At 41.6% G+C, this 24701-nt stretch overlaps 1 protein-coding gene across 1 annotated transcript in view; it reads right to left on the bottom strand.

The window, feature by feature from the left end:
• Positions 1 to 925: 925 nt before the first annotated feature.
• LOC119525872 (CTP synthase 2-like) overlaps positions 926 to 24701 on the bottom strand; it is a 100781-nt gene continuing 77005 nt past the window's right edge. The window contains 6 exon segments of the mRNA XM_037824670.1: positions 926 to 999; positions 1002 to 1073; positions 3576 to 3647; positions 3650 to 3671; positions 6764 to 6819; positions 22044 to 22140. Of these exon segments, the coding sequence (XP_037680598.1) occupies positions 926 to 999; positions 1002 to 1073; positions 3576 to 3647; positions 3650 to 3671; positions 6764 to 6819; positions 22044 to 22140 (393 nt within the window).

The following is a 24701-nucleotide window of genomic DNA, read 5'->3' as shown; positions in this document are numbered from 1 at the left end:
TCCAAAACTAAACCTAAATTAATGAGATTCCAAAGAAAATCTCAAAGGGATTTTATTGGGATCTGATTTTTAAAACCATTGCAGGGTTCATCTGGAAGAACAGTGAAATACATTTTTCAAATGTTTTAAAAAATAATGGTTGTAAGGTAGATAAGGGCTTGATTTACAATAATGCTATGATAATAAAAAGAGTGGCAAAGGTTCAGATATAATAATAAATGAAAGTATCAATGGAACAATGTAAAACTTTATAGTCAGGGGTGGAGGGGAAATAAAGTCAGATCCTACCTTACACACTATACTAAAAATAAAGTCCATACAAATTATAGATTTAAACTTTAAAATTCAAACCATATAAGTGTTAGAGAAAACATATGGGTTATATTTATATTGATAGGAAAAGACTTTGAGCATATACTAAAAGCAGAATCCATAAAAGTAAAACATGACAGCAAAAATACTCAAAACTCCTTATTTAAAACGCTTTAGGAAAAATAAGAACTACCTTTGACAACTCAGAAGAAAAACAAAATCACTCTGAAAATACATTTGCAGCCTAACAAAGGGTTAATGTCCTTTATATATAATGGGCTTACCACCACTAAACAGCAATAGCAAAAGGGAAAAAAAAAAGGGAGGGCAAAGGATATCGACAGGCTATTCAGAAAATAGTCAATAAACATATAAGATATTCATATATATTCATTAATCAGTCAACAAAAGTAACTCCCATTTTTCACTTATCGAAATGACAAAAATTTCTCAACTTCTACCCAGTATCAGAGTGCTATAGAAGTGATTAAATTATTTTCATTAAAAGAGAAAAATTATGCTTTTTAGGAGAAAAAAATGACTCTTCACTTTAAAAAAAAATCCTAAATTGATATTCAATTTGATGAGAAACCTAAGAGAGTTCCCAAGCTGGTTACCTTGAGGAGAGTTTGCAGCCCTGTTGCAAGTAGGCATTGAGGTTCCCAGTTGCTGCAAGTAACAGCCCAGGTACGGCGGGGAAGGCTTCATCGGCCTAGAAGCAAACTCAGGATGGAACTGGACACCAACAAAATAGGGATGATCTGAAATGAGAACAGTCATGTCGCAGTTGAAGCAAGCAAAGACGAGAACTGCTTTCAAGGTCTTATCTTTAAGGAAACTCATTACAGAGAAGACTGCTTAACTTATCATCATAGTGATCCATTTTCAGAGTGGAGTTTCAGATTTGAAGTACAGCTCACTTAATCAGAGACCTGGGATTTTATTTGTGGAAGGTGTTAGTGAGCAAAGTTAGGCAAATGTTTTTGAATGGCAAGATGAATTCTGCTTTCCAAAGTCTGCTTTTTGAAGGCCCTGGGGCTTTTTGTTGCCTCTATTTCCATAGTATCCCTCAGACTTCAGGCTGACGCTAGGTCATTCTTTCTTTTGGATGGCTACAAGGTCTCTCCTTCCCCAAGGGAAGGGTCCCTGAAATAAACCGAGACATGCTGAACCCAGAGGGCTGCCCCTGGGAATGCAGCAGGTACGGGCTTTTATAGTCCCAGCTCTAAGTTGTATATTCATCATAGCATCATTAAACTGAACTGGCACTCACGTTTCGGCCCATGCCAGTTTACCACTTGTGATGGACAGTCTCCATGTGGATGAAAAGACAGCCTTAGGGCACGTTAGTGGTGGTCATGTCTCAAGGTGGCAAGAGTCCAAGCTATTTTTACTTTCTTCCTTCTACTTTTTTGTATTGTATGAATTTTTTACAATGAACTTATATTTCTTCATCACTGGGGGAAGGGGAATTAAGCCATTTTCATTTTTGAGGATTGTAAGAAGCCCTTATACAGCAATTCAAGTTCTGCTGGATATAATAGGAAAAGAAAACGCAGCTTTTCCCAGGTTTCTGAAATCCCCTCTTTTGGAATGGCAAGAATTGCCAGTGCTGGGAACGAAATTAACAGCACTGAATTATATATTTGAATGATGTTATAAGGGGAACTTTCAGGTTTTATATATATATGCTACTAAAATAAAATTTAAAAAAACCCATAGGACTGTATACCACAAACAGTGGACCCTAATGTAAACCATGAACAATAGTTAATAGTACCTTTATAATAATATTCTTTCATCAATTGTAACAAAGGCCCACACTAAGGCAAGGTGTTAATAATAGGGGGGTATATGGGAACTCTGTATCTTCTGCATGACTTTTCCGTAAACCTGCAACTTCTCTAATACAAAAAACTTTAAAAACAACAACAACAAAGGATGGCCATCCAACTCTGGGGAACTATTCCAGGATTCCAAACTCCTTTCCCCAATCAGAACTCTCAAAAACTAGGTTTATTCCCAAATTAAGAAGCACATAGTTTGGGCAACTCTCCAATCCCGAAATTACTATAGCACAGAGTATGGACAGCATGTTCTATTTCCTACTTGGAAAAATCATTTTAATTTGTGTCCATCAAACTGAAGATGATAAAATATGATGTTTTATAGGGGAAGCAAATATAACTTAAAAGCTTTTAATGGGATGCTTTAACAAATGAGCTAAAAATCTAGTATGGAATGAATTCAAAATCCACAATTCCATCACTTAGCACTGGCGACTCAAAGCTACTGCTACAACAAAAAGGAAACAGTGGTTGTACAGAAAGGCTACTCTCCTAAAATTATCATTAAAAGCTGTGCTATACCAAATGGCAGCCACTAGCCACATGTGGCTATTTGAATTAATTAAAATTAGCTGAGCACGTTTCCAGTGTTCACTAGCAACACGTTAGCTAGCGGCTACCACACCGAACAGGGCAGAATACCAAGAGAAAGAGCTGGGATCAGCTGTGACCACAGGCTTAACATGTTCTTGCAGATCTGCATGAGAAATACTGTCCTTTATCTCATTAGTAACGAACGTTAGAGTTTTGTTTACGGTCTTGGGGGTTGTCCAAGCCCCACCACAAACAGCTCCTTCTTTGCTATTCCTCAACAGATGTCCAATCCCTTCGTGTTGGGTTTGGTTTTATAAGAACTTCTCAGAGTGCAGCAATTTGTGTTCAAAAGTTAAATGGGTGGCCCGTGCTTGCCATCCAGCATGGGCAGCAGGGAAAGGGATGCTCAGTAGAATGGAGAGGTGGGTCCCAGATGCAACAGACATCAACACTGGGTACCAGTAACAGTTGAGCACTTTGCCATGCTTCCTCAAACACACAAGGGCAAGTAGGGTGCTACTCAACAGCAAACTGCCTGCCTTTCCCAGAGCACCTAACCTAGTAGCGAGCAAGCACACCAGACAAACTCCCAAGGGGGGGGAGGAATGGTGAGGAAATATACTACTTGTACAACTGGTTGACTCAGAGTAAGATGCCAAGAGTAGATGCCATTTTTTGGTGGGTTCAGAACTCATAGGTCCCAGACTGGTTAGGATTATAAGCAGTCCATTTTCATGCACCTTCAGTTGCATATTTATTTCAAAGGAGAGAGGAAAAGAGAAGGAAAATATGGGTCTCAAATTATATCTCTGTAACGTCTATGGTCGACGAAAAAGACGTTGACTCACCACATAGCTTTTCAGAAACCAAGCGCCCACTTACTTGCGAGTTCAATGATTTCCATTCTCTCCCCATTGTCATACTGACCTACAAAACTTAAGTCATTCTGCTCAATTGGTTGATCAGATTAGGGTTCACCTGGAAAACAAGAAATTAAGTGTCATTGGGCAGCAGTGCAATACAGACCCTTCATCAACTGGGTGGGTTTTCCATTTCAATGATGCTCTGACTAGTAGTTAATTTCCACATTCAACCTCCATAGCCTATTTTTAAACTCATGATGAACCTGAAACACAAACTGTAATCACAGCCCTGAAATCTGGGAGGCCCACTTTCTATTGCCCAAAGATGAGATCCAAATAGCAGGACTCTGACACAGATATTCCGACTTGGAGCTTTGAGACCAGCTATTGATACCTGTCCCCATATTTGCTTCTTACCTCGAGTTATGTATACTTAACTCTCTCCAAAGAGCAAATTTGCTTGAGGAATGAAACTACCATATTTCCCTTGTAACTAATCCCAATGTGTCTTTATGCGTAGTTACAGAAAAGCTCTAAAGAGAAGTTTGGAGCAATTTTTCTATTAAAATATTGATCATAGATGACAACTTCATGATTCAGCTCACAGCTCCTACCATTCGCTTGCCCAGTCCCCTTCCCTGCACTTATCTCATGGCTCCTTCTTTCGCTCATCTCATTGCTACCTCTTTCCCAACCTTTGGGCCTCCTTTTCAGCCTCTCCCTCACAGCAGCTCTTCCCCACCATTCCAACTAAAATGGGGTCCCATCTGTCCTTCCTTAATCTTAGCCCCATATGTTTTTATTTTGAAGTTATACCAATTCTCATAATCTGTAATCATTTTTCTTTTTATGTAACAGTTTTAAATTATAATTCACATAACCATACAACTAACTTGTTTAAAGTGTAAAATTCAATGGTTTTTAGCATACTCACAGAGTTGTGCAACCATCACCACAATTGATTTTAGAACATTTTCATCACCCCCAAAAGAAATGCTTGTATCCTTCAACTGTCATCCTCTAATCTAATCCTCCCATCCTCCTCTTCCTAGCCCCTGGCAGCTACTAATCTACTTTCGTCTCCATAGATTTTCCCATTTTGGGCATTTCATACAAATGGAATCATATAATATGTAATCTTTTGTGTCCGGCTTCTTTGCTCAACATAATGTTTTCAGATTCATCCATGTTTGTAGCATGTATCAGTGCTTCATTTCTTTTTATTGCTGAATAGTATTTCATTGTATGGATAGACCACATTTTATTTATCCACTCATCATATGATGGACATTGGAGGGTTTCCAGTTTTTGGCTATTATGAACAATGCTACTGTAAACAGTCTTGTACAAGTTTTTGAGTGGAAATATTTTTTCATTTCTCTTGGGTATATACTAGGGGTGGAATTGCTGGGTCATATGGTAACTCTGCGTTTGACCTTTTGAGGAACTGCTAGCCTTTCTCCTACAGTAGCTGCACCATACTGCATTCCCACCAGCAGTGTATGCTCTATCCTACCAACACTTTTTATTATCGGTCTTTTTTATAGCCATCCTAGTGGGTGTGAAGTAGTTTTAGATTTGCATTTTCCTGATGACTGATGATGTTGAGCATCTTTTCAGATGCTTATTGACCATTTATATATCTTCTTTGGAGAAATTTCTATGTGAGTCCTTTATCTAATTTCTAATTGGGTTTTTTGTCTTTTAGTTATTGCATTGTAAGAACTCTTTATATTTTCTAGGTTACAAGTCTCTTATGAGATATATAGTTTAATCTGTAATTCTTTTATCTGTTATGATATTTGTTGTCCTCTCCAATTAGAATGTGAGCTCCCTGAGAGGACAGAGACCGTGTCTGTCTTTCTCCGCCTTGCATCTCCAGTGCATTCAAGAGGCAAAATGCACGTGAATGAATGAATGGGTACACTACCATGTACATGGCAGTTCTTATATCTTCTCATCACCACTTACATGAAGCAACTCAATAATTTCTGTCCCACCAGTTGGGACAGTTCACAGTGGAAATAAGAGCAAAAATGGCCTACACTTGGCAAATTATATTCCCTAAATTGTGATGACACTGTTGGTAGCCTCTGCAGCATCCATTCCCACTAGTCCTCCTTCAAAACAGAACCCTCTGCCTCTCCCCTACATGGCCTGTGGGACTCCATGTTCCCCATTCCAGAAGTTGGCTAACTGGTCTAAGCCAAACATGATAATCCCTTCCCTACTGGCAGACGAATGATGCCAAGAGCCCAGGTGTAAGTCCACTAATATTCAGCATTTCTAGCAATGGTTACTAGTTCACAAGTGGGCAGGTAATCTAAGTTGACCCATCAGACTGAAGATAAAATTCCATGTCTGGGGGAGACACATCCTGTCTTAGTTGCTGTTGGCAGCCATCTTGGAACTATGAGGGAGACCAGCCTGATGGCCTAGCAGATACACAGAACAGGACAGGGCCAAGAGGAACGCAGAGCAAGCAGGAGCCCTGAGTGTACCATGCCTGGAGTTTGTCTAGCCTCTGGATTACCTGTTACCTGAGATAACAAATGTCCTCATTGTTTAGACTGGTTTGAGTGAACAACGAGCAGGGATTTTGGTTCTTTGCAGTCAAAGCATTAAAATGGATACTTAATTAATCCTGGTATAGATAATCTGCATTATGAAAATTTTCACCCCCAAACCTAAGCTTCTCATCTGGAAATCCCAACAATGAACTGTCCTTAGTCATGTGATGCTAAGCCTCACGCTCCATGTAGACTTCCAAAGAATTTCCCAAATCCAGAATCTACCAGGACTGAGATACCCAGGGACTCAACTCTGTCCTGAGAGGCATTAGGTTCCTTTTTGGAAGGCCCAAGACCCCTTTTTCTCAAACCTGTAAAGAAAAAGTAAAGGACTAAAGGACAAGGAATCATGGCCTTATCTTGATCTAAGAGATAGCAGACAGAATACTGTGGAATCCTCATACACTCTGTGTACAGATACTTAAAGACTGTGCCTTTGGAAAGCCAAGGGGAGCAGATTCTTTCAGCCGCACCTGCCTCTTCTAGAAGTGGGAGTAGGTGGGCAATCTGGCACACCTACCTGAGCATGGAGGATGCCACTAGGGCTGGACTTCTTTTCCAGGGGGCCCTCTTCGAATCTCTGGGGTTACTCCCATAAGCATCCATATCCCATGGTAACTCGGCATGAAAGCCTTACCTCATACCGATGTCTGTGTCTTTCTTCTATATAAGAAACATCACCATAAAGTTTCCCTGTAAAGACAGAGAGTGCAATTAATACTGGAGTAATGAACTCAAGAACACACATGTGGTGGGGGAGCTCTTGGGTCTTTCTATCAGAGGCCTCAACATGAGCTCAACTTCAGATTGATCTAGATTTTCTCCTTTTCTAGGAGGTGTATTACTTCCTGGCTGCCATACAAAGTTCTACAAACTATGGCTTAAAACTACAGAAGTTTCTTGTCTCATGGTTCAGAGGCTAGAAATCCAAAAGCAAGGTGTTAGCAGGGCCATGCTTCCTCTGAAACCTGTAGGAGAGTGTTTTAGTTTCCCAGCTGCTAAAGCAAATTCCATAATATGTTGGCTTAACAAAGGAAGTTATTGGCTCACAATTTCAGAGGCTAGAAGGCTTGTTTCCTCCTAGGGTCATTATTTTCTGGCTGGCTGGCAATCTTTGAGGTTCCTTGGCTTTTCCATCACATGGCCAACACACATGGTGGTTCTTCTCCTTTCTCTTCTGGTTCCGTTGACTTCCAGCTTCTGGCTGCTCCCCATGGCCTCTCTCTCTTTGGTCTTCCCTGTAAGGCCTCCAGTAATAGGATTATACACCCATCCTTATTCAGTGGCCACACTTTATCTGAAGTAACCTCATCAAAAGCCCTATTTCCAAGGGGTTCACTTCCATAATTAAGAATTTGTTTTCCTGGGGTACATAACTCCAAGCCACCACAGGGAAGATCTTTCCTGGCCTCTTCTAGCTTCTAATGTTTGCCAACCTCTGGCATTCCTTGGCATATAGCCTAATCACTACCATCTCTGCCTCTGTCTTCACAGGGCCTTTTCCCTTGTGTCTCTCTTACTGTGTGTCCAAATTTCCTTACTTAAGGACAGGAGTCATATTGGATTAGGACCCACCCTAACCTGGTTTGGCCTCATCTTAACTAATCACATCTTCCAAGACCCTATTTCCAAATAAAGTCAAATTCAAGGCTGGGGTTACAACTTGAGCATGTCATTTGGGGCGACATAGTTCAACCCATACAAAGACCAAATGCCTCATCTCTCATTTGGGCTTTGGCTTGGATTTAAAAAATAAATCAGCTGTATTCTCATATGACTCTGTTCAATCAATTAGCACAGACTGAGCTTCTATTTTCAATTTTGTCCTTTAGACTGAGCTCTGCGGTGATGATTTAATGACTGTTAATATTTAAGCACATGTCTTGGAAGAAAAGAGAAATAGTGGGGCAGGAGCTCCTTTAAGTGAGCTTCAACATGCTATGACAATGGGGCCATTGAGACTGAAACAACTATTGGTCATAGACATAAAAAAAAATGGAAAACAATTGCACAACAATACCCAGCTGGAAAAAATGGGAGCATATTGTTTTTCCTTTGCTGCTCAAGCCTATACCATGCAATGGGTTGGGTTAAACAATGAGAATGTATTTGCTCATGGTTTTGAGGCTAACAGAAACTACAAATCAAGGTGTCATCAAGGCAATTCTCTCTCCCTGAAGACTGTGGTTTCTGGGGCTGGCTGCTGGTGATCCTTGGTCCTTAGGCTGTCACATGGCAAGGCACATGATGGCATCTCCTGGTCTCTCCCTTCTTTTCCAGGTTCCATTGATGTTCAGCTTCTGGCTGCTCCCTCAGTGGCTCTCTCTCTCTCTCTCTCTGTCTGAATTTCATTCCACTTATAAAGGACTCCAGTAATAGGATTAAGACCCCTTGATTGAGGTGGTCACACCTTAATTGAAGTAACCTCATCAAAAGGTCCTACTTATATAATGGGCTCACACCCACAGGAATGGATTAAGTTTAAGAACATGTTTTTCTGGGGTGGAATGCTCCAAACCACCATACTATATATCATCAGGAAGAAAAAGAAAAGGGGAATTGAAAGATCTGGACTCGCTTTGAGAAGAGTCTGACTCTCCCAGTATACTGCCTTTGCAACTGCTCCAGAGTCTTTTCTTCCTATAGTCAAAATTTTCTCTTCTGCTTCTTTCCATTACCACAGATGACAGCAAATCCAAAACCAGATCCTGCCAATATCAGCAAAGACAGTGAGGAAAATGAAAAATATCCAAATTAGGATATAAAGAATTATTTCTTAGAGCTTTGGGGACTAGCCGGATATTGTGTGAAGTTTTGACACTGTATGGCCTTGCTGCTGCTGGCATTAGGGAAATTCTGTGTTTGCTGAAATATCCCAGAGGTGACAGGAAGGGAGAGTGGGACATGCTTAGAGCACAGACTCTGAAGCCAGGCTGCCTGGTTTTAAAATCCACAACATCATTTAATAGATATGTGGCTTTGGGCAAATTACTCAACCTCTCTTGTGCCTCAGTTTCCTCACCTGTAAATGGGGATTATGATAGTACCTACTTCATAGGGTTGTTGTGAGGATTAAGAAAATCAAAATATAAAAAAAAAAAAAAAAAAAAGAAAGAAAGAAAGAAAGAAAGAAAGAAAGAAAGAAGAAGGAAGGAAGGAAGAAGAAGAAAGAAGAAAGAAAGAATCAGAATGCCCAAAAAGTGCAATCACTTCCTAATGGGCTCCATGATGGCGTCCCTCTTCTCTTGGCAAAGGCTGCCTTGAATGCACGAATGTCTTCTTTTTTATTTTTTATTTTTTACAGCATCTTTCTAAAGATTATTTTTTTTTAAATTAAATTCAGTTTCTTGAGATATAGTCACATACATACAATCATCCATGGTGTACAATCAACTGTTCATAGTACCATCATATGTTCTGCATTTATCACCCCAATCTATTTTATTTATTATTTTTTTATCATCATTTTATTGAGATATATTCACATACCACGCAGTCATACAAAACAAATTGTACTTTCGATTGTTTACAGTACCATTACATAGTTGTACATTCATCACCTAAATCAATCCCTGACACCTTCATTAGCACACACACAAAATAACAAGAATAATAATTAGAGTGAAAAGAGCAATTGAAGTAAAAAAGAACACTGGGTACCTTTGTCTGTTTGTTTCCTTCCCCTACTTTTCTACATCATCCATCCATAAACTAGACAAAGTGGAGTTTGGTCCTTATGGCTTTCCCAATCCCATTGTCACCCCTCATAAGCTACATTTTTATACAACTGTCTTCGAGATTCATGGGTTCTGGGTTGTAGTTTGATAGTTTCAGGTATCCACCACCAGCTACCCCAATTCTTTAGAACCTAAAAAGGGTTGTCTAAAGTGTGCGTAAGAGTGCCCACCAGAGTGATCCTCGGCTCGTTTAGGAATCTCTCTGCCACTGAAGCTTATTTCATTTCCTTTCACATCCCCCTTTTGGTCAAGAAGATGTTCTCCGTCCCACGATGCCGGGTCTACATTCCTCCCCGGGAGTCATATTCCACGTTGCCAGGGAGATTCACTCCCCTGGGTGTCTGATCCCACGTAGGGGGGAGGGCAGTGATTTCACCTTTCAAGTTGGCTTAGCCAGAGAGAGAGGGCCACATCTGAGCAACAAAGAGGCATTCAGGAGGAGACTCTTAGGCACAAATATAGGGAGGCCTAGCCTCTCCTTTGCAGCAACCGTCTTCCCAAGGGTAAAACTTATGGTAGAGGGCTCAACCCATCAACCACCAGTCCCCTATGTCTGTGGTCATGTTAGCAACCATGGTGGTGGGGTAGGCGAATACCCCTGCATTCTCCACAGGCTCCTCAAGGGGGCACTACATCTTTTTTTTTTTCCTTGTTTTTCTTTTTTCTTTTTTTTTTTTTTTAACTTTCCCTTCTTTTTTAAATCAACTGTATGAAAAAAAGTTAAAAAGAAACAAACATACAATAAAAGAACATTTCAAAGAGACCATAACAAGGGAGTAAGAAAAAGACAACTAACCTAAGATAACTGCTTAACTTCCAACATGTTCCTACTTTACCCCAAGAAAGTTACATAATATAGCAACATTTCTGTGAACTTGTTCCTACTATATCCATCAGAAATTAACAGACCATAGTCATTCTGGGCATCCCCAGAACGTTAAATAGCTTATCTGTTCTTCTTGGATTATTGTTCCCCCTTCCTTAATTGCTCTCTACTGCTAGTTCCCCTACATTCTACATTATAAACCATTTGTTTTACATTTTTCAAAGTTCACATTAGTGGTAGCATATAATATTTCTCTTTTTGTGCCTGGCTTATTTCGCTCAGCATTATGTCTTCAAGGTTCATCCATGTTGTCATATGTTTCACCAGATCGTTCCTTCTTACTGCCGCGTAGTATTCCATCGTGTGTATATACCACATTTTATTTATCCACTCATCTGTTGAAGGACATTTGGGTTGTTTCCATCTCTTGGCAATTGTGAATAATGCTGCTATGAACATTGGCGTGCAGATATCTGTTCGTGTCACTGCTTTCCGATCTTCCGGGTATATACCGAGAAGTGCAATCGCTGGATCGAATGGTAGCTCTATATCTAGTTTTCTAAGGAACTGCCAGACTGACTTCCAGAGTGGCTGAACCATTATACAGTCCCACCAACAATGAATAAGAGTTCCAATTTCTCCACATCCCCTCCAGCATTTGTAGTTTCCTGTTGTTTAATGGCAGCCATTCTAACTCGGTGTTAGATGGTATCTCATTGTGGTCTTAATTTGCATCTCTCTAATAGCTAGTGAAGCTGAACATTTTTTCATGTGTTTCTTGGCCATTTGTATTTCCTCTTCAGAGAACTGTCTTTTCATATCTTTTGCCCATTTTATAATTGGGCTGTCTGTACTATTGTCATTGAGTTGTAGGATTTCTTTGTATATGCAAGATATCAGTCTTTGTCAGATACATGGTTTCCAAAATTTTTTCCCATTGAGTTGGCTGCCTCTTTACCTTTTTGAGAAATTCCTTTGAGGTGCAGAAACTTCTAAGCTTGAGGAGTTCCCATTTATCTATTTTCTCTTTTGTTGCTTGTGCTTTGGGTGTAAAGTCTAGGAAGTGGCCGCCTAATACAAGGTCTTGAAGATGTTTTCCTACATTATCTTCTAGGAGTTTTATGGTACTTTCTTTTATATTGAGATCTTTGGTCCATTTTGAGTTAATTTTTGTGTAGGGGGTGAGGTAGGGGTCCTCTTTCATTCTTTTGGATATGGATATCCAACTCTCCCAGCCCCATTTGTTGAAAAGACCATTATGCTCAGTTCAGTGACTTTGGGGGCCTTATCAAAGATCAGTCGGCCATAGATCTGAGGGTCTATCTCTGAATTCTCAATTCGATTCCATTGATCTATATGTCTATCTTTGTGCCAGTACCATGCTGTTTTGGCAACTGTGGCTTTATAATAAGCTTCAAAGTCAGGGAGTGTAAGTCCTCCCACTTCGTTTTTCTTTTTTAGAGTGTCTTTAGCAATTCGAGGCATCTTCCCTTTCCAAATAAATTTGATAACTAGCTTTTCCAAGTCTGCAAAGTAGGTTGTTGGAATTTTGATTGGGATTGCATTGAATCTGTAGATGAGTTTGGGTAGAATTGACATCTTAATGACATTTAGCCTTCCTATCCATGAACATGGAATATTTTTCCATCTTTTAAGGTCCCCTTCTATTTCTTTTAGTAGAGTTATGTAGTTTTCTTTGTATAGGTCTTTTACATCTTTGGTTAAGTTTATTCCTAGGTACTTGATTTTTTTAGTTGCTATTGAAAATGGTATCTTTTTCTTGAGTGTCTCTTCAGTTTGTTCATTTCTAGCATATAGAAACATTACTGACTTATGTGCATTAATCTTGTATCCCGCTACTTTGCTAAATTTGTTTATTAGCTCTAGTAGGTGTATCGTTGATTTCTCAGGGTTTTCTAGATATAAGATCATATCATCTGCAAACAATGACAGTTTTACTTCTTCTTTTCCAATTTGGATGCCTTTTATTTCTTTGTCTTGCCGGATTGCCCTGGCTAGCACTTCCAGCACAATGTTGAATAACAGTGGTGACAGCGGGCATCCTTGTCTTGTTCCTGATCTTAGAGGGAAGGCTTTCAGTCTCTCACCATTGAGTACTATGCTGGCTGTGGGTTTTTCATATATGCTCTTTATCATGTTGAGGAAGTTTCCTTCAATTCCTACCTTTTGAAGTGTTTTTATCAAAAAGGGATGTTGGATTTTGTCAAATGCTTTTTCAGCATCTATTGAGATGATCAATTGATTTTTCCCTTTTCGAGTTTTTAATGTGTTGTAATACATTGATTGTTTTTCTTATGTTGAACCATCCTTGCATGCCTGGAATGAACCCCACTTGGTCATGGTGTATGATTTTTTAATGTGTCTTTGGATTCGATTTGCAAGTATTTTGTTGAGGATTTTTGCATCTATATTCATTAGGGAGATTGGCCGGTAGTTTTCCTTTTTTGTAGCATCTTTGCCTGGTTTTGGTATTAGATTGATGTTAGCTTCATAAAATGAGTTAGGTAGTGTTCCATTTTTTTCAATGTTTTGAAAGAGTTTGAGTAAGATTGGTGTCAGTTCTTTCTGGAAAGTTTGGTAGAATTCCCCTGTGAAGCCATCTGGCCCTGGGCATTTATTTGTGGGAAGATTTTTGATGACTGATTGGATCTCTTTGCTTGTGATGGGTTGGTTGAGGTCTTCTATTTCTTCTCTGGTCAGTCTAGGTTGTTTCATATGTTTCCAGGAAATTGTCCATTTCTTCTACATTATCCAGTTTGTTGCCATACAGTTGTTCATAGTATCCTCTTATAATTTTTTTAATTTCTTCAGGATCTGCAGTTATGTCACCTTTTTCATTCATTATTTTGTTTATATGGGTCTTCTCTCTTTTTGATTTTGTCAGTCTAGCTAGGGGCTTGTCAATCTTGTTGATCTTCTCAAAGAACCAACTTTTGGTGATATTTATCCTCTCTATTGTTTTTTTGTTCTCTATGTCATTTATTCTGCTTTAATCCTTGTTATTTCTTTTCTTCTACTTGGTTTAGGATTGGTTTGCTGTTCATTTTCTAGCTTCTTCAGTTGATCCATTAGTTCTTTGATTTTGGCTCTTTCTTCCTTTTTAATATATGGTTTAGTGCTATAAATTTCCCCCTTAGCACTGCTTTTGCTGCATCCCATAGGTTTTGGTATGTTGTGTTCTCATTTTCATTCGTCTCTATATATTTAGCAATTTCTCTTGCTATTTCTTCTTTAACCCACTGATTGTTTAGGAGTGTGTTGTTTAACCTCCAGGTATTTGTGAATTTTCTAAGTCTCTGATGGTTATGACTTCTAATTGTATTCCATTGTGGTCAGAGAATGTGCTTTGAATAATTTCAATCTTTTTAAATTTATTGAGGCTTGTTTTATGTCCCAGCATATGATCTATTCTGGAGAAAGTTCCAGTGAGCACTAGAAAAGTATGTGTATCCTGGTGATTTGGGATGTAATGTCCTGTATATGTCTGTTAAATCTAATTCATTTATCAGATTGTTTAGGTTTTCAATTTCCTTATTGGTCTTCTGTCTGGTTGATCTATCTATAGGAGAGAGTGATGTGTTGAAGTCTCCCACAATTATTGTGGAAACATCAATTGCTTCCTTTAGTTTTGCCAGTGTTTCTCTCATGTATTTTGTGGCACCTTGATTGGGTGCATAGACATTTACGATTGTTATTTCTTCTTGCTGAATTGCCCCTTTTATTAGTATGTAGTGGCCTTCTTTGTCTCTCAAAACATCCCTGCATTTGAAGTCTATTTTATCTGAGATTAATATTGCTACACCTGCTTTCTTTTGGCTGTAGCTTGCATGAAATATTTTTTTCCATCCTTTCACTTTCAGTTTCTTTGTGTCCCTGTGTCTAAGATGAGTCTCTTGTATGCAACATATTGATGGTTCATTTTTTTTGATCCATTCTGCGAATCTATATCTTTTAATTGGGGAGTTTAATCCATTTACATTCAACGTTAAACCGTGAAGGCATTTCTTGAATCAGGCCATCTTATCCTTTGGTTTATGTTTGCCATATTTTTCCCCTCTCTCTATTAATATCCTTTATTGTACCCATACCGAATCTCTTTAGTACTGAACCTTTCTCCAAGTCTCTCTGTCCTTTCTTTGTTTCTCTGTCTGTAGGGCTCCCTTTAGTATCTCCAGTAGGGCAGGTCTCTTGTTAGCAAATTCTCTCAGCATTTGTTTGTCTGTGAAAAATTTAAGCTCTCCCTCAAATTTGAAGGAGAGCTTTGCTGGATAAAGTATTCTTGGCTGGAAATTTTTCTCACTCAGAATTTTAAATATATCGTGCCACTGCCTTCTTGCCTCCATGGTGGCTGCTGAGTAGTCACTACTTAGTCTTATGCTGTTTCCTTTGTATGTGGTGAATTGCTTTTCTCTTGCTGCTTTCAGAACTTGCTCCTTCTCTTCTGTGTTTGACAGTGTGATCAGTATATGTCTCGGAGTGGGTTTATTTGGATTTATTCTATTTGGAGTTCGCTGAGCATTTATGATTTGTGTATTTATGTTGTTTAGAAGATTTGGGAAGTTTTCCCCAACAATTTCTTTGAATACTCTTCCTAGACCTTTACCCTTTTCTTCCCCTTCTGGGACACCAATGAGTCTTATATTTGGACGTTTCATATTATCTATCATATCCCTGAGGTCCATTTCGATTTTTTCAATTTTTTTCCCCATTCTTTCTTTTATGCTTTCATTTTCCATTCTGTCATCTTCCAGGTCACTGATTCGTTGTTCAACTTCCTCTAGTCTTGTACTATGAGTGTCCAGAATCTTTTTAATTTGGTCAACAGTTCTTTAATTTCCATAAGATCATCCATTTTTTTATTTAGTCTTGCAATGTCTTCTTTATGCTCTTCTAGGGTCTTCTTGATTTCCTTCATATCCCGTACTATGGTCTCATTGTTCATCTTTAGTTCTTTGAGTAGCTGCTCTAGGTGCTGTGTCTCTTCTGGTCTTTTGATTTGGGTGCTTGGGCTTGGGTTATCCATATCGTCTGGTTTTTTCATATGCTTTATAATTTTCTGTTGTTTTTGGCCTCGTGGCATTTGCTGAACTTGATAGGGTTCTTTTAGGGTTTGTAGACCTATTGAAGTCCTTATCTCTAATTTATCAGATCTACAGCTTCGTGGAGTACACTTTCTCTAACTAACCAGCAGGTGGCGTCCACGAGCCACCTGTTCTCCACAAGCCAGTTCTCCCCTGCTTAGCCTTTTTGGTGAGTGGGGGAGTGAGTCTTGTGGGGCCCAATTGGTGTACCAAGCTTGCGTGTGTAGTTGGTGTTGCCTGCCCTGTATGTGGGGCGTGTTTCTGGGCAGTCGGGGAGGGGGGGTGGCCCTAACAATCAAATCTCCCTGATGATCCTAGAGTTTTAAAGCTGCTGCAATAGTCTAATCCTTCAGTTCAGTCCTGCCACAGTTTGTCTCTGCCACTGACCCACAAGTCCTTGGTATTGGCGTATGGCTCCTGAGACTTGCAAGTGGGCCCCTCTTCCAGGCTGTGCACCCCGGGTCCTCTGTTGAGGGATGACTGTGCTATGTCACAGGTGAGTGCCGTCCCCCCAGGGCAGTTCTGGGCTGCTGGGCTGTGTAGGGAGGCTCCCAGTCTGCTCAAATGATGGCTGAATGGGGCTTTGTTAATTCACACTGCTCCACCTTCCCAAGCTCTGGGACAATCAGCTGAGGTTGCAGGGAAGGCTAATGTCCACGCCCAGTTTGTGGTGTGTGCCTGTTATTTGAAGCACTTCCGTCACACTGGGTTGTCTGGGGCAGCTCTGGGCTATGGGGCTGGCGATGGGCAGGAGTGTTTCCTGTCCACCAGGATGGTGGCTGTGAGCGGACACCCCCTTTTCTTGGGAAGTTGTGGTGTTAGTGAATTTTCTCAGCCACTGGATTACTGCCTTTTGTCTCAGAGCTCTCTTAGTTCTGCTCTTGACTGACGTGCCCAAATTGCAATTCTTGAAGCTTTCTGTATTGGGCTTCTTAGAGTAATTGTTTTAGAAAAAGAAAAAAGGCATATAAAAAAAAAAAAACAGGGCCCTCCTCAGAGATCTAATGGGTATTGAAATGCTAATAGACAAAGCAACAGGGCCATTAAGGAAGGTCCACAGGGCAGAGAGATCAGCTTTTCTTCGGGATTTGCATATGCGCCTCAAGGGCCTGAGCTCCGCCCTTCCCCTTTCTGTGTTCACCAGAACTCCAAAGATCTCTGCTTTTATTTTGGAGTTTTTCATGTTGTTTTTTTCTATGCCTGTCTCCTCTCTGCTGGCTGGCTGCTCTCAGATTCTCTGGTGTCTGGTCTCAGTCTATCTATGGTTGGAGTTTGGATCAGTAGAATGAGTTTCCGATAAGAGCAACCACTGCAGTTCTCCCTTCTCCTTCCCGGAGCTGACAGCCCCTCCTCCCACGGGACTGAGCCTGGCAGGGAGGGGCACGGGTCCCCTGGCCGCAAAACTTACAGATTTCGCTGATCTCAGCAGTTCCACGTTTTCATGAGTGTTGTATGAAGTATGCCCAAAGTCAGATGCTCTGTGGTGTCCAGTCCACGCAGTTCCTGGCTTTCTACCTACTTTCTGGAGGAGTAACTAAAAATTACAGCTCACCAGTCTGCCATCTGCCCCTGCCTCCACGAATGTCTTTTAATTGCTCTGCTGGTGTCTTTGTCCAATTTGCATCTAAGACTACCCAGAACATGCCCTGTGCTAATTGGGCATTATGGGAGCTAGAGCTCTATGTATGTGCAAGGACGAGCTGGCTTGTCTAATTCAGAGATCCCAAGAGGCTGCCCAGGGTAAATATTTGGAGTGTTCAGTCTGCATAGAGTTGGCAGACACACAAATGTTTTAAAATTTTAAAAATAAATTGCCAACATTTTAAAACCAGGAAGTTTCACATAAAACTCTAGATTTCCAGATTCTCTAGAAAACTGACAATAGTGGACCCAGAGATCTTCAGGCAACTATGAGTTATAGCGGTCGCTCCTTTGATGGGCCAAGTGCTTTTCATTTTCAATTTGCCCAAGTCCCTACCACTCCCTATTGCATCTCTAACCCCAAGGCCCAAGGCTGCCACTGATTGTTGCACTTCAGCTGTGGCTTTCCTCACACCTGGCTGTCTCTCTCCTATACATTCCCCAGATGGCCCTACAGCACTGGGGTTTGCAAGCCCAGGCTTAGCTGTTCAGTCCTATGGCGATTCAGTGCTTGGGGCCCTCCTGAAGCCAAGCACTGGTTTCAAACTTTCAGAAGTCAAGATGCCCAAGGGTGGGATTCATTTTCTGCCCCCACTGCTCTCCTCCCACGAGGCACTCCTCAGGGGATCTGGGGAGCCTTGCCTCGGAAGCACAGCATGAGGCTGCTTTCAGCTGGGGAAGCTGTCTGAGGGTTTCCACCCCATCTTTTTATTAAGGTCTGGCCATTTGTTATAGTGAGTGGTTACGAGTTTGAGCTCTGAAATCAGCTTGGTGATGTTCTGACAAGGGAGCTGGACAAGTGACAACATTGCTAAGCTTCCTTCTGCTTGTGTGAAATGATGGCTGGGTCCTAGGGAAACTGAAATTCTGCACATAATGTCTTAATTGCTGGTACTTAGAAAGGGAACAATCAGGGGCAGCCAGCATGTTTCTCCTTCCATATTCTTTTGGGTCTTAGTATGTTGTTTCTTTAATTTTCTTTACAAACATCTCATTTCTTTACATAGCTAAATGCCCCCCTTTCCCTAATTTTATTTTTCGTGACCAGCTTTGTTTCTCAATTTCTAGTTTACTAATAAAATATGTTAGTTTAAAATGCTAATCCTTGCCTTTAGCTCTACATTTTAGGGCTACATTTTTTTTCCATCATTTTTTATTGTGGAATAAAACATATATACATAGAAGTGATAACTTTCCAAGTGCAATTTAACAAGTAATTAAGGAAACGTTTTAGTGCTACATTCTTTTTCATAGCTTTTATCTCATTGTTTCCCTCTATTTCATATTCTTATCTCATGTTTAACATCCCTTTTCTTTGATTTCATTTATACTCCTGGGGTCCATATTGCAGGAGACGAGAGGAGTAGGAATCAGGAGAACTTGCAAAAAAAGAGGGGTACCTGCTCCCCTCTCTCCTCCAGCTGGCCCAGCCTCCCCTCCCACTACCCCAGCAGGACCTCATTCTTGACTGAATTTCACCTGGAACTTTGGTAGAATCTCAGGTGGATACAAGAAACCCTTCACACTCATGGTCACAACAGCCCCTGCTTGTACAGGGCTGTCCCTGTGGCAGACACCGAGCAGGTGCTGTCATTATCTCCAGTTCCCAGATGCAGACCCAGATGTGCGGCCTGGGGACTGACAGCTGGGGTTGGCTGGGCAGTTGGGGCACAGCCGAGCTCCAGGTTCTGCCTCTTAATAGCTCCACTGGCTCCCATTTGGAAGCATCTAGGCCAGGGCCCAGTCCAGTAAGAGGAACACAAATGCTGTCTGTTCCTGTTGTGAAAAGACCCAGGTCCCAGACTTGCCCCCCACTCCCCCCACCGCCACGAACAATTTCACTTAGCAAATGATTCTCCAGAAAAAGGGAAAGAAAAGCAGAGAAGAAAGTCATTCTGCACCCTCTGTGAGGCGGCTCACCAGGAGACACTCCTTTCACATGGCCTACCACGTTCCAGGCAAATTTGTCACTCAGCAAACTGACAAATTACTGTGTCAAGGGCTTTCAGGGTCCCTACATACCTGGTGACCTCCTTTCAACTGATTTGTAATCACCTCATTAACCCAGCCAAGGTTCGATGTGACTATTTTTCCCCCGACATAATCGAATCCACACCAGGAACTAGATGCTATTTTCTTTACCAATGCATAGATAAGAGATAAGAAAGCAAAAGCAATTTTTCTAGTCTCTGAACATTTTTTCCCACCTTATCCCCATTTCTCTCAATTCTTTCAAACTTTAGATTCAGCCGTTCTCCATTTCCAATTGAGTGACCCAGATCTTTAAAATTGGGCTCATTCAATACCTTCCTAATCAGCATCTTGCCTGTGTTCTCTCAGAATACAAACCTTTTCCTCTCACAGTCAAACAGAACCAACACTTTCAGTCAAGTTCTTTTCCTCAATATGAGGAAATGCACAGAAGGCCCCAAAAGGAACTCAGTCTGTTCTTAGAGCATTCAATTACCCCCAGCTGGGCCAGACAGCTTTGCTTGGCCTTCTGCATCCTAGACTCAATGTCACCTTCCCTGCTGGTGTCACCCCGGAGTGCTCTACTGGCCTCCTCTGCCACCTGACATCTTTCATGGTCTGCGTCAAGCCTTACTGTCTCTGTATCCTCCTCCCTGAAGATAAGGGTCATCTTCTCAGAGCTCTGACAGGAAGTCACAGTCACCAGTGTGCTACGCTGGCTTCCTAATTCCTTCAAATAGGTTGAGTTGGATCCTCAACCAGACAGGACATCTGTAGAGCTCATGGGTGGCCATTACCCACCTCTGCCTCCTAAAGTGCTCAGTACCTCTCTGTACCCTTTGACCCCCATCCTTTCTTTTCTAAAGTAAGGGCCCCCTAGCCATTTGAGTGCTTATTTTGGGGGCAGGGGAGTTACTCAAATTCTGTATAGACTTAGGGCTGCTTTAAATTAGGTTTATGCTAACATCTGTATTAGCACACATATGCCAGATTATGTGGTATTCAAACAAGTTAACTGAATGGGTCAGGAAAACATGTTCTTTCTGGTTAATGAAAACTTCACAATCAATGTGGATGAAGACTTGCTTTCCTTTATGGATGTCTTGGCAACACATTTGGGATGTGACCAAAAATTCTGCCTCGTGTCTGTAATATTTGGAGACACTAACAACAAGTAGTCAGCTGTTCCCTGAATTGCTTTGTGCTCTATTACATTCCCATCTCTTGGGCTCAGTTGAGAGCCATAAGCAAAACGATCAAATTTATTTCCAGTCTTAAAACCCTCTAATAACAAAGTTCCTCGGTGCTTCCTCCTGGCTCCCCTCTCAGCTGAGCCTGGCCCTCTGGATCTCTAGCCACACCTCCTTCTAGACCCCTCACTCTGCAAAGCACCCCATTTCATACTTAAGTGCTGTGTGCCCCTTCTCCAAGCTCTTCAGTGTCATCTAATGAGTTAATCTAGCAAGGTGCCACTATAAGGAGACAAAGCCTACCATCTAACTTCCCAAACAAAATGTGTTTTTTTTAAATTAGGTATAATTTACATGCAATAAAATCCACAGATGTGTAGGGGAGAGTAGGGGATGAGCTTTCAGACCTGTAAAGTCTATTTTTCTTTTAACAGTCACACTCTGAAGGGTGACTCCATTTCCTCAACTGAAAAATAAAGAGTGTGGATCAAATGGCTTCTGAAAACCCTTCCAGGTCTATTCTCCATCACCAACTAGGGTATTTATGCAGGCAAGTGAGTGGGAAGATGCTGTCCTTCCATCTCCCCAGGATGGCCACTCACCCTCCCCTCACCACGGGCTCCATTCAATGCCTGTTTTTTTCTTTTAAACCTGGCAGTGGCCAACCAGGGCCCAGCCCTCAGGCTAAATGCAACCTGCTGCCTCTTTTTGCTTGGTGTGGGAACTAAGAGTGGCTTTTTACATTTTTAAATGGCTTGGAAAAAAATCAAAAGAAGAATAATATTTCGTGATTACACGAAGGTTATATAAAGTTCACCTTTCGGTGCACATAAATAAAATTGTATTGGCACACGGGCCACGCCCGTTCATTTACGTATCTCCCATGGCTATTTTCACCCTCCGATGGCAGAGTGGAGGAGTTCTGACAGAGACTGTCTGGCCCACAAGGCCGAAAATATTTACTACTGGACCCTTTTCAGGAAAAGTTCCCCGACCCCTGGTTTAGGTAGTTTAGCTAGTAGACTTTGAGCCAGTAGATCCCTCCCACTAATGGCGATCTGAGCCATGGGCAGTATAACCACGAGGAAAATAACATTGGGGGAGTGGGTTTCACTTTATAGCAATTAAAGTACTATAATCAAGGGCCCTTTTTGTTCTCGGCTAATAGAGTAAGAAGAAAATAATACAACATAATACTAGCGAAAAGACTAGAGCAAGCAGGAACAACACAGGACTGTGGCCAGCGAGAGGCATCTGGGAAGCCGGAGGCCTGGCAAGGGCAGGAGGAGACAGGGGAGAGGAAGAAGTGGGGCTCCTTGAGGTTGCCTGAAGGGAATGGTAGGGCAGAAATGGAGGCCGCCAAACACCACCCAGCAGGCCCTCTGAGGCAGGACACCATCAGGTGAATGGCTCCTGACATCTTTACAAAGACACCATCCAGGAAACTTACTTAATATTGAGTATTCCGTTTTGAAAACTGTTCTTCTTATTCCCAGCCTCATGGTTCCTCCCATATTTCCAGGGTTGTGTTCCGGCATATCGATCACCTTAGAAAACAAAACAAAGTTGGTTCGGCCATCATGTACAAATTTGATTTCCCAAGTTTCAAGCTTTACTTTTATAGACATTTCATTAGGTAAGGATGCTTCCTAAACCATAAAATCTGATAAATCCTTCCAATTTTCCTGTTCAAATATGTCCCCATACTTTATACCTGTCTCATATTCTTCTTCTGTTTCATCTCTGCTTCTCATCTTTCATTCAAATCACTTGTAAAAAAATTTATCAGGCGCATCTTTATGACCATCTTCCTGACATGGCTCAACTTGTCAGCTCCAGGCAATGTTCACACTTCAACTTCTGAAATTCTGGAGCCTCCCCCTTCTAGATCCTATGAGAATAACCTTCTTCCCACTGCTTTCCCTAAGGAGTTTCCATAAGCCAATCTGTCCATCCTTGTGGAAAAGTATACCAAAAGGACTTATTTGCAGAAAACCATTAGAAAGATTCACTTTTTAAAAAAAGAAGTAATGTCCTCCATTGTAACCCATTCTGCAGGCCAGCGCTAAGTGTCACTCTTGATCTCTCCCTCACCCTCATATCCAGTCGGTCAAGTGCTATCAGTTTACCCCTCCATGCCTCCTGCATCCATCCACTTTTCCCCAGCCCCTAACCACACCCAAATCACAGCCCTCACCCAGACAGTGAGAGCTTACTCACTGGCCTCCTGACCTCCCTGTGGCCCAGTCCACCCTGCTCACCACAGGCAGAGTGGTTGGGTCAGACTAAAAATCTTACCAGGCTATTCCTCCTGCTTGAAATCCTTGCCTGGCTTCCCACTGAGGCCCTGTGTGGGGTCGGCCCAGCCTAACCCTCCAGCTTCATCTCCTACTGCTTTCCTCTCCTGCCCTCAGCTCTGGTCACTGTGGCCTCCTTTCAGTTCCTTGAGTGGATCATCTTTCCTCCCACTTGGGGACTTTGCACATGCTGTTCCCTGTGCCTGGAACACATCTTCTCCCACTTGCCTACCCTCTTTGGCTAATTTAAGCCATCATTGACCTTGAGATCTCAGCTCAAATACCCCAGAGCCGCCTCAGCCCAGTCAGGGTCCTCCATCCGTGCCCTCACAGAACTAGGTTCCTCCCCATGCCCACACTTCTCTCCACCAGTGTCTGTACCCTGAGCCTGGGGTGCCAGACTGTAAACCTTTGAGAGCCAGGAAAGTGTTGCTTTTCCTCACCACTGCATCCCCAGCCCCAGGCAAGGGGGCAAGCATGGAATGAAGGAATGCGTGGATGAACAAATGAACAAACAAGTGAGCACAGCATAAGTCATTTCTGATTATCTTTGTGATTACTTCACAGACATTCAAGAACCCCTGGTTTTTATTTTTTTTAAAAGCCCACTCCCATTAGTCCTCGGTTTGCTTTTTCATTTCTGTTCACTATGATCTCGTGGTTTTGCTCTTAAGTTCTTAGAACAGATACCAGTTGGGTGAGTCAATCTGTTCTAATGGAACTGCTCGGACTCCCCTCTCATAGAACCTTTCTTTCCTCCCCACCTTCCCACCCTAACTGCCATGTATTGCTTTACAGGCGTCCTTGGCAACTGGAATTCCCTGAGGTAAATTTTTTTCCAAGAAAATGTCAGATCTTATCAGTGCCCCGGATGAACTTTTGAAGCCATCTGAACCCTGTGCCCTAAGTATGCTCCAGGGGACACCGGGGGTAGGGGTGGAGAGAAAACTTGATTACGTCCCTTGTCGGAAGGAGTGCCCAATTCTGAAGTGCTCTTGGCCTTGGCATCTATTTCCTATTGGCTAATCACGGCTAGATTAAGTATTACTGGAATGAAGTGAGAGAGGGCATTCGCTTCCAGTTTACAAAGTTGAGCTGCTGATAGATGCCTAGCCCATCTATGTATTTTCTAGGAAAGGGCAGATTAGATGGCACTACCTGCCATAGACTCCTAAGAAGCCCTCAGTTTATTCAGGGCCTTAGCTTCCATTTGAGTTTAAGACAACCCTTCGCTTTCTTGTTAGAATGTAACACGTTTCTTCAGTCCACCCTTCCCAACAGAGTTGGGTCCATCTACCCAGTTAACTCACCAGGAAGAGTCTTTGAATTTAGTTTGTTCAGATATTGGTGAGTTTGGTATTTAAGAAATATTCTGGCAAGAAGCATTTAGAATAGAATAAAATTCATCCAACAAAGAACAGGAAGTCTACCTTATTGCTTACTTGTGATGAACTTGACAAACAGCTCAAGATCAGAAAACATTTCCAAAATTAAAGTGGAGTGGGGTGGGGATACAGGAGAAGGAAAAGCACAGTGGGCATTGGGGCTGCTTAAGAGCGTTTAAGCACTTGTCCAACATAGGGGGAGGTCTGGAAGTTCCAGAAGGAGCAATGTAAGAATATAATTTCAAAACACAGAGGTAAATACCTAGAGAAACTGCCAGAATTGCTGAGCATAGTAGAGAAGGGGTGAGGATTACTGAATTTTTCATTAGGGGCCTTTTGGAACTGCTGGCATTTTCAACTTTGTACACAGTTATTTTAATAAGAATAAAAAATTTAAGGCTTAAATATGTAAGTGGCATAAATATT

This window comes from Choloepus didactylus, assembly GCF_015220235.1.
Source record: "Choloepus didactylus isolate mChoDid1 chromosome Y unlocalized genomic scaffold, mChoDid1.pri SUPER_Y_unloc1, whole genome shotgun sequence".
Taxonomy (NCBI): Eukaryota; Metazoa; Chordata; class Mammalia; order Pilosa; family Megalonychidae; genus Choloepus; species Choloepus didactylus.
This window is presented reverse-complemented; position numbering and strand designations above follow the sequence as displayed.